Here is a 15,587-nt window from a genome sequence, read left to right on the forward strand (position 1 = left end):
CTGGACCGACTGACCTACTCTGAGGCTAACAGGAAATCTGAACACTTGCATCCTGTACATATGACATCTTATGCCACCACTAAAACAGTTCAGGCACCATCAGCTCCAACAAACCCAGTCACCTCTCAGAGCCAGAAGACTATACCTGCCCCCTTGATGGTGGAGGGCATTTCCCCCTCCCCGTTGCTACTGCACTACCTACTTTGGGAGAAACACTCCCCCCCCAACCATCGGGGACGTCCGTCCACACTTCTAAGCTGGAGCAGCTTCTTCAGCTTCTCTCACCAGGAAGGGGCCCCTTTGGTCACTCTCTTCCCAGGCTTCTGCTAGTGAGAGAGACAACACCTGCCAGTGGCTGAAGAGCCCAAAAGCAGCTGATCATAGGGCTTCACACTCATCCTCAGTCCCGGAGACTGAGCGAGTGAAGTCCTCCCAGCCAGAGAAACCAAAGGAGCAGTGAGAGAAATCCAAAAAGAAAACCCCTAAGACCAAGGAAATAGCAATGGCACCCACACCAATGCTACCTGCAAGCACTGCGTCTGAAGATGGGGTGGAGATTTTGGTGTCCGCTGAGGACCTAAATTCACCAGACCCTGACACAATGGATATAGACTGCTCAGGCAATAAGTCAGTGGCAGCAGGTGACTCTGAGGTGTAAACTACCTCATGGAATGTTCCGTGCCTTCCCATTCTCATGATTTCATCCTCCAGTGAAATTGCAGCGGTTTTTTCCACCACCTGGCTGAGCTACAGCAAATTTTAAGCTTTACACCTGCTATCTGCATTGCCCTCCAGGAAACCTGGTTCCTGGCAATGCGGACCCCTGCCCTCCACAGCCGTAAGGGATATTACAGGAACCGTAGTGATTATAATTGTGTGTCAGGTGAAGTTTGTGTTTATGTCGTAAACCCAGTTTGTAATGAACATGTGCCCCTTCAAACCCCTCCTGAAGCTGTGGCTGTCAGAACAAGGACAACGTAGGAAATAACTGTCTGCAATGTGTATCTTCCTCCAGATGGTACAGTACCCCTGAATGTATTAGCTGCACTGATTGATCAACTCCCTAAACCCTCCCTGCTTTTGGGAGATTTTAATGCCCAATCCCCTTGTGGGGTGGTACCATGCGTACTGGCTGAGGCAGAGATGTCGAAGCTTTACTATCACAGTTTGACCTCTGCCTCATAAATACTGGGGCTACCACACATTTCAGTGTGGCTCATGGTAGCTACTCAGCCATTGATTTATCAATTTGCAGATCAGGACTTCTCTCATCTGTCCACTGGAGAGCACATGATGACCTGCACTGTGGGGTAGTGACCACTTCCCCATCTTCCTGTCATTGGCCCAGCATCAGGCCCATGGACATCTGCCCAGATGGACTTTAAACAAGGCAGACCGGGAAACATTCACTTCTGCTGTCACTGTTGAATATCTCCCATATGGTAACATCGATGTGATGGTTGAGCAGGTGCCTACAACAATTGCTTCAGCGGCAGAAAACACGATCCCTCACTCATTAGGGTGCCCGAGGAGTAAGGCAGTTCCTTAGTGGTCACCAGAAATCGCTGAAGCAATTAAGGAGTGCCAACGAACTCTACAGTGGCATAAACCACTCCCAGCCTATAAAAGGCTCTGTGCCCATGTTTGCTACCTTATCAAATGATGGAAGCAGGAGTGTTGGGAGAGATGCATCTTGACCATTGGGCGCCTTATGTCACCTTCCCAAGTCTGGGCAAAGATCAAACGTCTGTTCAGGTACCAGACCCCAACAGGTGTTCCCGGTGTTGCCATAAATGGTGTGTTATCTACTGATGCAAATGCGATTGCCGAGCACTTTGCTTGACCCTCTGCATCAGAGAATTACCCCCAGCCTTTCGCACACTCAAACAGCAGCTGGAAGGGAATGTCCTCTCATTCACTACATGATGCATTGAATCCTATAATTCCCCATTTACAGAGTGGGAGTTCCTCGGTACCCTTGCACGTTGCCCTGACACAGCAACTGTGCCTGATCGGATCCACAGCCAGATGATTAAACATCTCTCATCTGATTACAAGTGACATCTCCTCGTCATCTTCAACTGAATCTGGTGGGGTGGTGTCTTTCCATCACAATGGTGGGAGAGCACCATCATTCTTGTGACATTCCAGTGCTCAAACATGGTAAAAACCCACTTGATGTGGATACCTATGGGCCCATCAGCCTCACCAACGTTCTTTGTAAGCTGCTGGAACGTATGGCATGTCGGTGGTTGGGTTGGGCCCTGGAGTCACGTTGCCTAATGGCTCCAGGTCTGGGCAGCTTTCACCAGGGTCGCTCTACCACTGATAATATTGTGTCCATAGAGTCTGCCATCCGAACAGGCTTTTCCAGACACCAACACCTGGTTGCCATCTTTTTTGACTTACATAAGGCATACGACACTGCCTGGTGATATCATATACTTGCCACATTGTATCAGTGGGGTCTCAGGGGTCCACTTCCAATTTTTATCCAAAACTACCTGTCACTCCGTACTTTCTGTATCCAAGTTGGTGCCTCCCATAGTTCCATCCATATCAAGGAGAATGGAGTCCCACAGGGTTCTGTATTGAGTGTATTTCTATTTTTAGTGGCCATTAATGGTCTAGCAGCAGCTGTCAGACCCTCCATGTCACCTTGTCTCTATGCAGACGACTAATGCATTTCGTTCAGTTGCTCCAGTACTGGTCTTGCTGAGCGTTTCCTACAGGGGGCCATCTACAAGGTGCAGTCATGGCCTCTAGCTCATGGCTTCCAGTTTTCCTCCATGAAGACGTGTGTCATGCATTTCTGTCGGCGTCGTACCGTTCATCCGGAACCAGCACTTAATGGCGATCCACTCACTGTAGTGGAGACATATCAATTCTTAGGTCTGGTTTTTGATGCAAGTTTACTTGGATTCTGCATCTTCTTCACCTTAAATGGAAGTTTTGGCAGCATCTCAATGCCCTCCGTTGCCTGAGCAACACCAATTGGGGTGCAGATCGCTCTATGCTGCTGCAGCTCTACAGAGCACATGTCCAATCCCAAATTGACTATGCAAGTGTGGTTTATGGTTCGTCAGCACCTTCAGCATTGCATTTACTCAACCCTGTGCACCACTGTGGGGTTCGACTAGTGACAGGAGCTTTTAGGATGAGTCTGCTGACCATCGTACTGGAGGAGGCTGGTGTCCCTCCATTGCAGATCAGACGTGCACAGCTGTTCACCAGTTATGCAGCACACATTTGTAGTTCCCCTAAGCATCCAAATTACCGTCTCCTTTTCCTGTCAGTCTTCCATAAAACTTTTCTTTTTCGAAACTTAGGTTTCATATCATGCTCCTAAACTATGGTACGTGATGGATAGATAAAAAATCTATTCACCAAGTGGCAGTAGGAGAACATTCACAAGAAAGGTTTTTTTGCTATGCAAGCTTTCACAGCTAGTGGCTCCTCCTTCCAGCAGAAGGGTTGAAGGGAAAGAAGAGGCTTGAAAAATGTACTGGAGAGGTTTAGGTGGAGGGGTGGAGTTTGGAAAAATCACTCAGAACCCTGGGCCAGAGGAGACTTACCAGACAGGATAAGAAGGAAAGATCATAGTGTAACATACAGTGTAATTAATGATATGAATATAATAGAGGGAAACATTCCACGTGGGAAAAATATATCTAAAAACAAAGATGATGAGACTTAGACACACAAACATACACACAAAATTCAAGCTTTTGCAAAAAACGGTTGCTTCATCAGGAAAGAGGGAAGGAGAGGGAAAGGCGAAAGGATGTGGGTTTTAAGGGAGAGGGTAAGGAGTCAGTCCAATCCTGGGAGCGGAAAGACTTACCTTAGGGGGAAAAAAGGACAGGTATACACTCGCGCGCGCACACACACACACACACACGTGTGTATTTTCGCATGGTCTTCCCACTTCAGCTATCAACTTGCATGCCAAGAAATTTTGTGCTTTCCACCCATTGTATGGTTTCATTACCTAACTTCAGGTTATTATAATATGGTTTTTGGTTATGTAAAAGTTCATAGCACTTGTTTTCTTAATATTAAGCGTGACTTTGTTGTTAGCTGCCCACTCATATACACTTTTTAGTGTTTCTTCAGCTTTCTCTCTTAGATCTACATGGGATGTGTCACTGATTAGTACAATAGTCGTTTGCAAACAATATTGTATGCCCATGCTTTATACTTTGTGGGAAATCATTAATATAAATTAGAAATAGTACTGGACCTAGAACATTACTCTGTGGTACACCTATATTTATATGTTTGGGGTCAGAAACATGTTTTTCAATACAGTTGCAATTACATGATAAATGTGTTATTTCAGTCATCTGTATTCTATTTTCTAGATATGATTGGAACAATTCTTTTTACAACCCCCTTATTCCCAGTTCATCTAGGTTAACCAACAGTGTTTTGTGATCCACTGTGTCAAAAGCTTTGGTTAGATTGAGAAATATACTTGTTGTATAGTTTCCTTTATCGAGTGCTTCTAGGATATATTTAGTGAGATATGATGTTGCAGCTTCTGTGCCTTTCTCTGTTCAAAATCCAAACTGGTCCTTAGCTAGGAGATTGTGCTTATTTAAGTAGCTCATAAGTCTATCTTTCACAATAGTTTCTAGAGCAGTGAGAGTGGCCTATAATTTTCTATATTTCCTGTGTGTCTTTTTTGAAGAGAGGCAGTACTTAAGCATATTTTAAGTAGACAGGAAAGTAACTGTGCTTGAATGATTGGTTTATAATATTAACTGATGGTGATAACGGCTCTCTGTACAGTCTTTAATTAGAAAAATTGGAACTTCATCTCAACCAGCTGAATTTTTATATTTCAGTTTGCAAATTACTTTTGTAGACTTCTTCCTTTGTTGTGGGCAGTAATACCACTGAATTTGGTACACTTTTGTTTAGCTTTGTAATCTGAGAGACTTTTTGCAATTTTTGCTGTAATTTTGTACCTATACCGCTGAAATAATTATTTATATAGTTTGCCAAGTACTTTGAATCTTTTAGTAGAATCCCTTCTTTTTTATTTTTATGTTTGACACGTTCATCTTTCTGTTGCCGGTTTCCTGTTTTACAATCTTCCAGACTGCTTTCTTTTCAGCACTCGGAACCAGTCTGGAGTTGTAAGCCCTCTTAGCAGCACACAACACTTTCCTGTATGTTTTCCTATACCTTTTATAGAAGAGCGAGAAAGATGGATTTGTTTGACTGTGTCTGATAGAGCTGAGGTACTTCAGTCTTTGAGATGATTTTTTGATGCCTTTCGCCACCCATTTATTTTGTTCAGCTGTTGAGAGTGGACATAACACTTTTAAGAAATATCTCTTCAAACTTTAGTTTGAATAGTGTCATGAAGTTCGAGACTTTATCATTTACATCTACCTCTGAGTATACTGTTTCCCATGTTTCATCTGATATTTGTTTAGCGAACTCCTGCCTTTTTGGTTTGGAAAAATTTCGCATATGTACTTGTATTTTCTTATTTTTGTAGTCATTTTTATATCTGTAATTTGACCAGCATGGTCAGATAATCCTAGCTCAACAACATCTACACTACAGTTTTCTTTATCTAAATCTGTTAAAACGTGATCAATAGTTGTCTTTGAATGGTTTGTTATTTTTGTTGCACTGTTAACCCTTGGCCCTAAATTGAAACTTTGGGTGACACTTATTAATGATTCCCAGGTAGGATCCGGATTCAGTTAATCTATATTTAGGTCTCCAAATATGAGAATGTAGCTCTTTGGAGTGGATATCATATCAAATACTAGATTTACTTTAGACAAAAACTTACTTACGTCTCCACTTGCTTTTCTCTTGGTAGAAAGTGATTGAAATATAACACATACTTTCCTATTAGTGCTAGTCAAATTTCCAGGGTTGTATGAATCCATGAAGTGCAATTTAATAATGATAATATGAGAATGTAAACATTCTCACCCTTGGAAAGCTTCAAGTATTTCATTTGTGAAGTTAAATACATTTACTTAGTTTTAAACTTCTAGTTTTTAGCTTTCTTTGATCAGGGATTTATTGTCTGTATAATACTAAGCATTTCATGAAAAATCAAAAATATTTCAACCATACACAAATATATGCCCCATAAAAACATATCACATTCCTGCCTAGTGAAGTTTTATGTTGTATTTGTATTCTGAGTATGTAACAACAGAGAATGACTTTATAATCAAACTTTTTTTACAATTTTATGAGAAATGGTATTATGAAGGATGTAATGCAGAAATGTCTGTGACTTCATATCCTCCATATAACGGAGATGCTGAGCTGCGATAGGCACAATAAAAAGATTCACACAATCATAGCTTTTGGCCATTAAGGCCCTTGTCAGCAGTAGACACAGATGCACTCACTCACTCACTCACTCACTCTCATGCAAGCGCAACATGCACACACATCTGCAGTCTCCGAGAGCTGAAACTACACTGCGAGCAGCAGCATCAGTGCATGATGGGAGTGGTGACTGGGAGGGGGTAAGGAGGAGCCTGGAAGGGGGAGGGGTAGTATGGTGGGAGTGGCGGACAGTGAAGTGTTGCAGTTTAGATGGAGAGAAGGTGCGGAGGGGGAGGGGTTAAGTAGCGGAAAGGAGAGGAATAAAAGAAATTAAAAGACCGAGTGTGGTGGTGAAATGACCGCTGTGTAGTGCTGGAATGGGGACAGGGAGGGGACTGGATGGGTGAGGACAGTGACTAACAAAGGTTGAGGCCAGGAGGGTTACGGGAACGTACGAGGTGCATTCAAGTTCTAAGGCCTCCGATTTTTTTTCTCCGGACTGGAAAGAGATAGAAACATGCGCATTGTTTTAAAATGAGGCCGCGTTCATTGTCAATATGTCCCAGAGATGGCAGCACCGTACGGCAGATGGAATTTTACCGCCAGCGGCGAGAATGAGAACTGTTTTAAATACTTAAAATGGCGACGTTTTCCTTACTTGAACAGCGTGCAATCATTCATTTTCTGAATTTGCGTGGTGTGAAACCAATTGAAATTCATCGATAGTTGAAGGAGACATGTGGTGATGGAGTTATGGATGTGTTGAAAGTGCGTTCGTGGGTGCGACAGTTTAATGAAGGCAGAACATGATGTGACAACAAACCGAAACAACCTCGGGCTTGCACAAGCTGGTCTGACGACATGATCAAGAAAGTGGAGGGAATTGTTTTGGGGGATCGCCGAATGACTGTTGAACAGATCGCCTCCATAGTTGGCATTTCTGTGGGTTCTGTGCACAATCCTGCATGACGACCTGAAAATGCGAAAAGTGTCATCCAGGTGGGTGCCACGAATGCTGACGGACGACCACATGGCTGCCCGTGTGGCATGTTGCCAAGCAATGTTGACTCGCAACGACAGCATGAATGGGACTTTCTTTTCGTCGGTTGTGACAATGGATGAGACATGGATGCCATTTTTCAATCCAGAAACAAAGAGCCAGTCAGCTCAATGGAAGCACACAAATTCACCGCCACCAAAAAAATGATGGTGTCCATGTTCTGGGACAGCGAGGGCGTAATCCTGACCCATTGCATTCCAAAGGGCACTACGGTAACAGCTGCAGCCTACAAAAATGTTTTGAAGAACAAATTCCTTACTGCACTGCAACAAAAATGTCCGGGAGGGGCTGCGCATGTGCTGTTTCACCAAGACAACGCACCCGCACATCGAGCTAACGTTACGCAACAGTTTCTTCGTGATAACAACTTTGAAGTGATTCCTCATGCTCCCTACTCACCTGACCTGGCTCCTAGTGACTTTTGGCTTTTTCCAACAATGAAAGGCACTCTCCGTGGCCGCACATTCACCAGCCGTGCTGCTTTTGCCTCAGTGATTTTCCAGTGATCAAAACAGACTCCTAAAGAAGCCTTTGCCGCTGCCATGGAATCATGGCGTCAGCGTTGTGAAAAATGTGTATGTCTGCAGGGCGATTACGTCGAGAAGTAACGCCAGTTTCATCGATTTCGAGTGAGTAGTTAATTGGAAAAAAAATCGGAGGCCTTAGAACTTGAATGCACCTCATAGGATGTACTGCAGGGAAAGTTCCCACCTGCGCAATCCAGAAAAGCTGGTATTGGTGGGAAGGATCCATATGGCACAGGCTGTGAAGCAGTCATTGATATGAGGGGTATAATGTTTGGCAGTGTGTTCAGCGACAGGGTGGTCCACTTGTTTTTTGGCTACAATTTGTCAGTGGCCGTTCAAGCAGTCGGACAGCTTGTTGGTTGTCATGCCTACATAGAATGCAGCACAGTGGGAGCAGCTTAGCTTGTTGATCACATGGCTGGTTTCACAGGTAGCCCTACTTTTGATGTGATAGGTAATGTTAGTAACCGGACTGGAGTATGTGGTGGTAGGAGGATGTAAGGGACAGATCTTGCATCTAGGTCTATTACAGGGGTATGAGCCATGAGGTAGACCTACATGCAAGACCTGTCCCATACATCCTCCTACCATCGCCTACTTTGTCAGCAGTACGCGCGTGTAGCTATCTTAAATTATTAGGATATTTACTATGGCAAAGCACAAACTTGCTTTAAATAATAATAATAATAATAATAATAATAATAATAATCCTAATTTTTATCCAGTTAAATTAACAAATGTTTTTCGTCATTTCAGTCACTGACAGCCAAAACAAGATCTGGTTTTGACTGTCCAACAGGAGTAGTATCTTCCAAATTTTTCTCTGAGAAGAACCAGAATAAAATTAAAACTAAATCTGATAACATGGTTGTAATGAGAGCTTTGCCTGCAATTGTTGAAGAACTACCAGAGAAACATGAAATTGGCATAAAGAAAGTGATCATAACATGTGTAAAAGCAACAGATACTAAAGACTTGATACAGGTGAGGGAGCAGTGTATCTCAGTTATGCTGCCTCTCGAAGACTATACTATGAAAATGTCAAGTGAGCGAATTCCATATGAAAATAAGGAAATATCAAGAGCAGTTGGCGTCCAACATCAAAGTTCAGATTTTTCCCCTGAAGTTGGAGCAACTGAGAGAGCATCTCCCAAAAAGTATGTACCCAAATCAGTGCAGAGTCCAGTATCTGTGAGAATACAAGTTTCTTATGATCAACTTATAACTACTTGTTCTGACAGTCATCCCCAGTGCCCAGCTCTACGACTTTTGCAGTCCCTTCCACCCACTGGAATGGAAGGTCCAGTACCATCACTGCCTCCACCGCTGCCCCCTGGGATTGGAGCACCACCACCACCACCACCACCACCACCACCACCACTTCCTTATCTCCCTCCTACTCCTGGAATTGGAGGATTACCTCCTCCATCCCATGGTATGGCAGGCCCTTCACCACCTCACCCACCTCCATCCCCTCCAGCCCTTGAAATTGGAGGCCCTCCGCCACCACCACACCCTCCGCCTCCTCCACCCCCCCTCCCCCTCGGAATAGGAGGCTCCCTTCTGCCACCCCCTCCACACCCTGGGACGGGGGCCCCTCCGCCACCCCCTCCACTCCCTGGGACGGGGGCCCCTCCGCCACCCCCTCCACTCCCTGGGACGGGGGCCCCTCCGCCACCCCCTCCACTCCCTGGGACGGGGGCCCCTCCGCCACCCCCTCCACTCCCTGGGACGGGGGCCCCTCCGCCACCCCCTCCACTCCCTGGGACGGGGGCCCCTCCGCCACCCCCTCCACTCCCTGGGACGGGGGCCCCTCCGCCACCCCCTCCACTCCCTGGGACGGGGGCCCCTCCGCCACCCCCTCCACTCCCTGGGACGGGGGCCCCTCCGCCACCCCCTCCACTCCCTGGGACGGGGGCCCCTCCGCCACCCCCTCCACTCCCTGGGACGGGGGCCCCTCCGCCACCCCCTCCACTCCCTGGGACGGGGGCCCCTCCGCCACCCCCTCCACTCCCTGGGACGGGGGCCCCTCCGCCACCCCCTCCACTCCCTGGGACGGGGGCCCCTCCGCCACCCCCTCCACTCCCTGGGACGGGGGCCCCTCCGCCACCCCCTCCACTCCCTGGGACGGGGGCCCCTCCGCCACCCCCTCCACTCCCTGGGACGGGGGCCCCTCCGCCACCACCTCCACCCCCTGGGACAGGAGGGCCACTGCCACCCCCTCCACCCCCTGGGATGGGAATACCTCCTCCTCTTCCTCCTCTAGCAGCAGTTGGTGGTCCCCCATCTCCAGTACCAGGTGGTCCAATGCCGCTGCCAGTACCACCTGTTGGAGGATGGGCTGCTGGAAAAGCCAGTGAGTATTCACAACTTCTGCGTATCTTCAATGCTGTAGCGCTAACTACACTTGCAAGGCACTTTTGTCTTTGGTGTGGATTAAAATGGAACTGAAAATATTGTTTCCATTATTCCACTTTCATTGTTTCTAATTCCTCAGGTGCAAATGGTTTGAGTGTTAATTTTTTTTATATTGAACTGATAGTGTGGTTTTGCATTTTCACCCTATAAATGTGAACCCAGTAGTGGATCCTGGACATGTTGCAGGTAAGAAAACTAACATCAGTGCTTGATGTGTGCTTCAGTTTTGTTTTTCTTTGATTCTTTCCTTAATCTGGTTTTTCCTTCTTGTGTTGTCAAAGATGGTAGGCTTCACATATGGCAAATCAGCCAGAACTGCAGAGAAATATAACTGCTTGGAGTGTGGTTGCAAGTTGTGGTACTTTGTAAATCAAAGAAGGCTTAGTTCTCATTTTATAATGTGCTAAGAAGATTCTGATTTTCATATCATAAACTGTTTGCTAACTGGAGTAGTTGTTCCACATGACATCATAATTTGTTACTTAATTCATAACTTTGGATCTAGTGGAGCCTAAAATGGCATCTTAGTGCTGTATATTAGTGGTTCAATTGCCTTTGATATCTAATGATGTCCTGTTGTGTTTATATTGTTATCCTCATGACATTCTCTGCATTTGGATGGTTGCCTCAACATCTGGAAAAGAGAAGGCTGTGTTTGAGTATAGTTGGACAGGAAACCTAAATTTAGTTTACTACATCTACACTCTGCATTGCTTTTGTGACTTCTAGTACTGTCAATTGAAAGGAGAAATAATTATTCTTTTATCAAGTAGATTGAAATTGGTACCAAGAAGGTGTATTTTTCATGCTAGAAACTAATAGTGAGAAAAGACACAAGACATTGCTAACAAATATTTAGTAGAGAACTCAAGAAATGGCTCTCCAATGCTATTGGTAGAAAATTAAAAAAAAGCAATAAGAAGGTCCACAGTAATAGAACCAGCACAGAAATTTTAGAAGATATGGTCAATAAACAGCTAAACTTTGACAATCCCCAAAAATTTCTTCAAATAAAGGCAGAAATCCAAATAAATCCATTTAAGTGTTCTTAAGAACTACAAAGCTCAAGACCTAACAGAAAATGGAGAAAATTGAACATATCCATAACTCTTAAATCATGCTGCAGAACCAGCAAAGATATCATTACACCAGTGGTTGGTGAAAGTCTGAAACAAAGGGAAGTTACCACAACACTGAACTATGGCTGTATTACATCCAGTACATAGAAACAGAGGAAAACAAAGCCAGATAACTACAGGGGGATTCTCCTCTTCGGCTGCACATACATCTTGTCAAGATTTCTGTAAACTACCAAGGAGGATTTAGATCCTGTAGAAGCACCCCAGAACAGGTAACCACTTCAAATCATAAGAAGAGTGTGCCGATAAACTATCGGAAAAAGGTTAGGTTTGATCTTCCAAAGCCACAACGTTCAGTTAACAGCAATGAAAGTGGCAGTGGTATGATCCAGTCTGCTGTGAGTGAAACATCAACAAATCGTTTTCACATTTTCGCTGATAGTCATGGTAGAGGCATGGCTGATATAGTGAAAAGCAGTTTTAATGCTGCCGATGTTTGTGGAATTGTGAAGCCAGGTGCTAAACTTCAAGAAGTTGTAGCAGGGTGTGATCCTGAAAAAGTAAAAAACGAGTGTGTGATCTTAATAGGTGGCTCAAACAACGTTGCCTGCAACGAAGGGAATGATGCCATACAGTCGCTCAGGAAGAAAATATCGGCGCTTCATCAGTCTAAGGTATTTGTTGTGAACATTCCAAAGAGACATGACTTAATTCCACAGTCCTGTGTAAATGAGGCTATCTCACAAACGAACTCTTAAGTTAGCAAAGTTGTGTAAGCATTTTAAAAATACTTGTGTTGTAGATGTGAGCAGTTTTGGACGAGAATTATTTACAAGACACGGTATGCACCTGAACAGATCAGGAAAAAAAGCATTAGGTACACTCTTAAAAACAAAAATATTGAAAGAAGTTCACAAATGTACCCCAAAGTTGGAACCAATCACACTTGAATGGCTCCAACCATCAAGTCAGACTCGGTTTCAAACTCAAATGTTTCACGAAATTGTTAGTAATGAACGTACTGTGTCTGTAGCTACCGATAATTTTTTAGGCAAAAGTTTAGATCTGTCTCTAATTCCAAAGAAATGATGATTTTTCACCAAAATGTGGGAGGACTTGGTAATAAAGTAAATGACATTACTGTTCTGTTAGAGGAACCACAAGGAATAAAAGATACTGATGTATTATGTTTTAGTGAACATCATGTGAAGGATATTGAAAGGTTGCAGCTAAGTGGTTACTGTCAGGCAATGCATTACTCTAGAACCATCATGGAAAATGGTGGAGTGGTAATTTATGTAAAAAACAACATATCTTACAATGCATTAGATTTAAAGAGCCATTGTATAGAGCAACAAATTGAAGTATGTGGTGTTGAGATTACTGTAAATGACTTCACGGCTGTAGTGTTAGCACTGTATAGATCTCCCTCAGGGAATTTGAATGTATTTCTTAAGCACTTAGATTCTTTATTATCCATACTGTACTCAAAGTCCAAGAACTTGATAATTACTGGTGACTTTAATGTTGATTTCCTAAATGAGAGCAATAGTAAAGCTGATTTAGTACATTTAATGGAGTCTTATAATCTGATGGCAATAGTAGATTTCCCAACTAGGATTACTGTTAACAGTAAAAGTCTGATAGATAATATATTTATAGATAAGTCTAAATGCAATGAGATCACTGTACATCCAATCCTTGGCCTTTCTGATCATGGTGGTCAATTGCTTAGGCTCAATTACATCAGTGTGTGCAACAGTTCCGAGCATTCTTGGAAATCTTTTAGAATAATAAATGAACAGGGCCTTAAAAAATTCAATGATAGCCTAAAAGAGATAGACTGGAGCCGAGTTTATAGGGAAACAGATGTAAACAAAAAGTACAATTCATTTTTAAATGAATTCATGTCTGTATTTGAGTCCATCTTTCCCAAAAAAGTAGTTAGAAATAGTCATATAGGCAATGCCAAGAAGTCTTGGATCACTACAGGGATAATAACATCTTGTAGAACAAAGAGGATGTTATACAGTTCTCTCAGGACTTGTAATGATCCAAAGAAACGACAACACTACAAACTTTACTGTAGCATTCTCAAGAAGGTTATAAATAAATCTAAAAGTATGTGCATAAAATCAGAAATTGAAAGCTCAGAAAATAAAATTAAAACTATATGGAATGTAATAAAGAGGGAAACTGGCAGGACAACAGGGAACATGTCTCAGGTAGAGATTAATAGAGGGGACAGTATCATAAAGAAACCTGAGTTGGTTGCAGAAATATTTAATAACCACTTTTTGAGAGCAGCAGAGAAGACAGGCTGTAATGGTTCTATGGAAGAATCATTGTCCCTCCTACAGAAAGCTATTAGCAACAGAATCCCACAGTTGTCCTTACCTCCAGTTACAGTAAGCAAAGTCATAAGAGTAATTAGGTCATTAAAAAATAAAAATTCTGCTGGTGTGGACAATATTTCTAGTTAAATACTGAAACACTGTTATAAATTTGTTAGTCCCGTCTTATGCAACATATACAATGCATCCCTACAAGATGGGATTGTCCCTGACAGACTTAAGTTGGCTGTAGTGATTTCTCTCTTTAAAAAAGGGGATAAAAGCATTGTTACAAACTATCGCCCAATATCCCTATTAACTACCTTCTCGAAAATTCTAGAAAAACTCATGCACAGGAGGATTGTAGACCATCTCAACTTCCACAGTATCTTAAGCAAAAATCAGTTTGGGTTTCGTGCCGGTCTTTGTACTGAACAGGCAATATTCTCTTTCAGCAACCAAGTTTTGGAAGCCATTAACAAAAAAATGTCTCCAGTGGGTATTTTTTGTGATCTTACGAAAGCCTTTGACTGTGTAAACCACCAAATTCTTTGGAAAAAGGCAGAATACTATGGTTTAGGTGGTACTGTTGGCTTGTGGCTACAATCATATCTACAGGATCGGAAGCAGACTGTAATGCTAAATGGCTCTTCTGGAGAACCTGCCTCGTCTGAATGGGGCACGATAACGTGTGGTGTGCCTCAAGGCTCCGTTTTGGGCCCACTGCTTTTCCTCATCTTTATTAATGATCTTCCTCTTTGTTCTGAGACAAACAGCAAATTTACCCTGTTTGCCGATGATACCACAATTCTAATTGACGATTTGATTGATCATGATCTTGAAAAAACTACAAATACTGTTTTTAATGACATCTTAAATTGGTTCTCCTCAAATGGTCTCTCGCTCAATGCAGATAAAACTCATTATATGAGGTTCCATACATCACAAAGTAATCCCGATGAAATTAACATAAAATGTAGAGATCAGCCAATACAGAAAGTTGAAGACACAAAATTCCTGGGTGCTTACATAGACAGTAAATGTAATTGGTCAGTTCACATCCTTCATCTATGTAAAAAACTTAGCTCGGCAACATTTGCATTATGTGTAATTTCTTCAGTGGCTGAAGTTGACACTATTAAGGTTGCCTACTTTGGCTACTTCCACTCATTGATGTCATATGCTATCATATTCGGGGGAACCAACCACTTGCAAAAAAAGTTTTCACCATCCAAAAAAAAAGCAATCAGAATAATGTGTGGGGTCCATCAAAGACACTCTTGCAGGCACTGGTTTCGGAAGATAGGTATCCTAACAACTGCCTCACAGTATATTTTTTCCTTGCTGACGTTTGTGTGCAAAAATTATTCCATCTACCAAGACAACAGTAAATTCCATGGTTATAACACCAGAAACAAAAACAATCTACATTTAGAAATGAAACGTCTCACTCTGGTACAAAAAGGAGTTTACTACTCGAGCATTAAGCTGTTCAATGCTCTACCACTACATATCAAATGTGTTCATACAGAACTGCCAAAATTTAAACAAGTTCTCAAAGATTACCTGACAGAGAAATCTTATTATACTGTGGATGAATACCTGAAAGAAAATGTATACCATCACTAAACTTATTGTGTCTAGAAGTAGTTCAATTGATTTTATTGTGCATTTGGGCATTAGCGCACTTTTTGTAACAAAAGATTGGCTGTACATGTATTTACTCTTGTAGGCCTAATATCTGATTTAATTTTGTGCTCTTATCTTTAACCTTTATTTGAAACTCCTTTTTCTGTCAAATGGCAGTTATGTTATCTAGCTGACATTGTATCTGTTACTGTATTTATAGTATGTCTTA

The 15,587-nt window shown here is 42.9% G+C and overlaps 1 protein-coding gene across 1 annotated transcript in view; it reads left to right on the plus strand.

Moving 5' to 3' along the window:
• Positions 1–15,587, plus strand: part of LOC124620181 (formin-2-like) — a 230,184-nt gene that overhangs the window by 84,372 nt on the left and 130,225 nt on the right. The window contains exon 7 of the mRNA XM_047146851.1: positions 8,656–10,255. Within this exon, the coding sequence (XP_047002807.1) occupies positions 8,656–10,255 (1,600 nt within the window). The remainder of the gene's footprint in view (positions 1–8,655; positions 10,256–15,587) is intronic.

This window comes from Schistocerca americana, chromosome 6 (genome assembly GCF_021461395.2).
Source record: "Schistocerca americana isolate TAMUIC-IGC-003095 chromosome 6, iqSchAmer2.1, whole genome shotgun sequence".
NCBI lineage: Eukaryota > Metazoa > Arthropoda > Insecta > Orthoptera > Acrididae > Schistocerca > Schistocerca americana.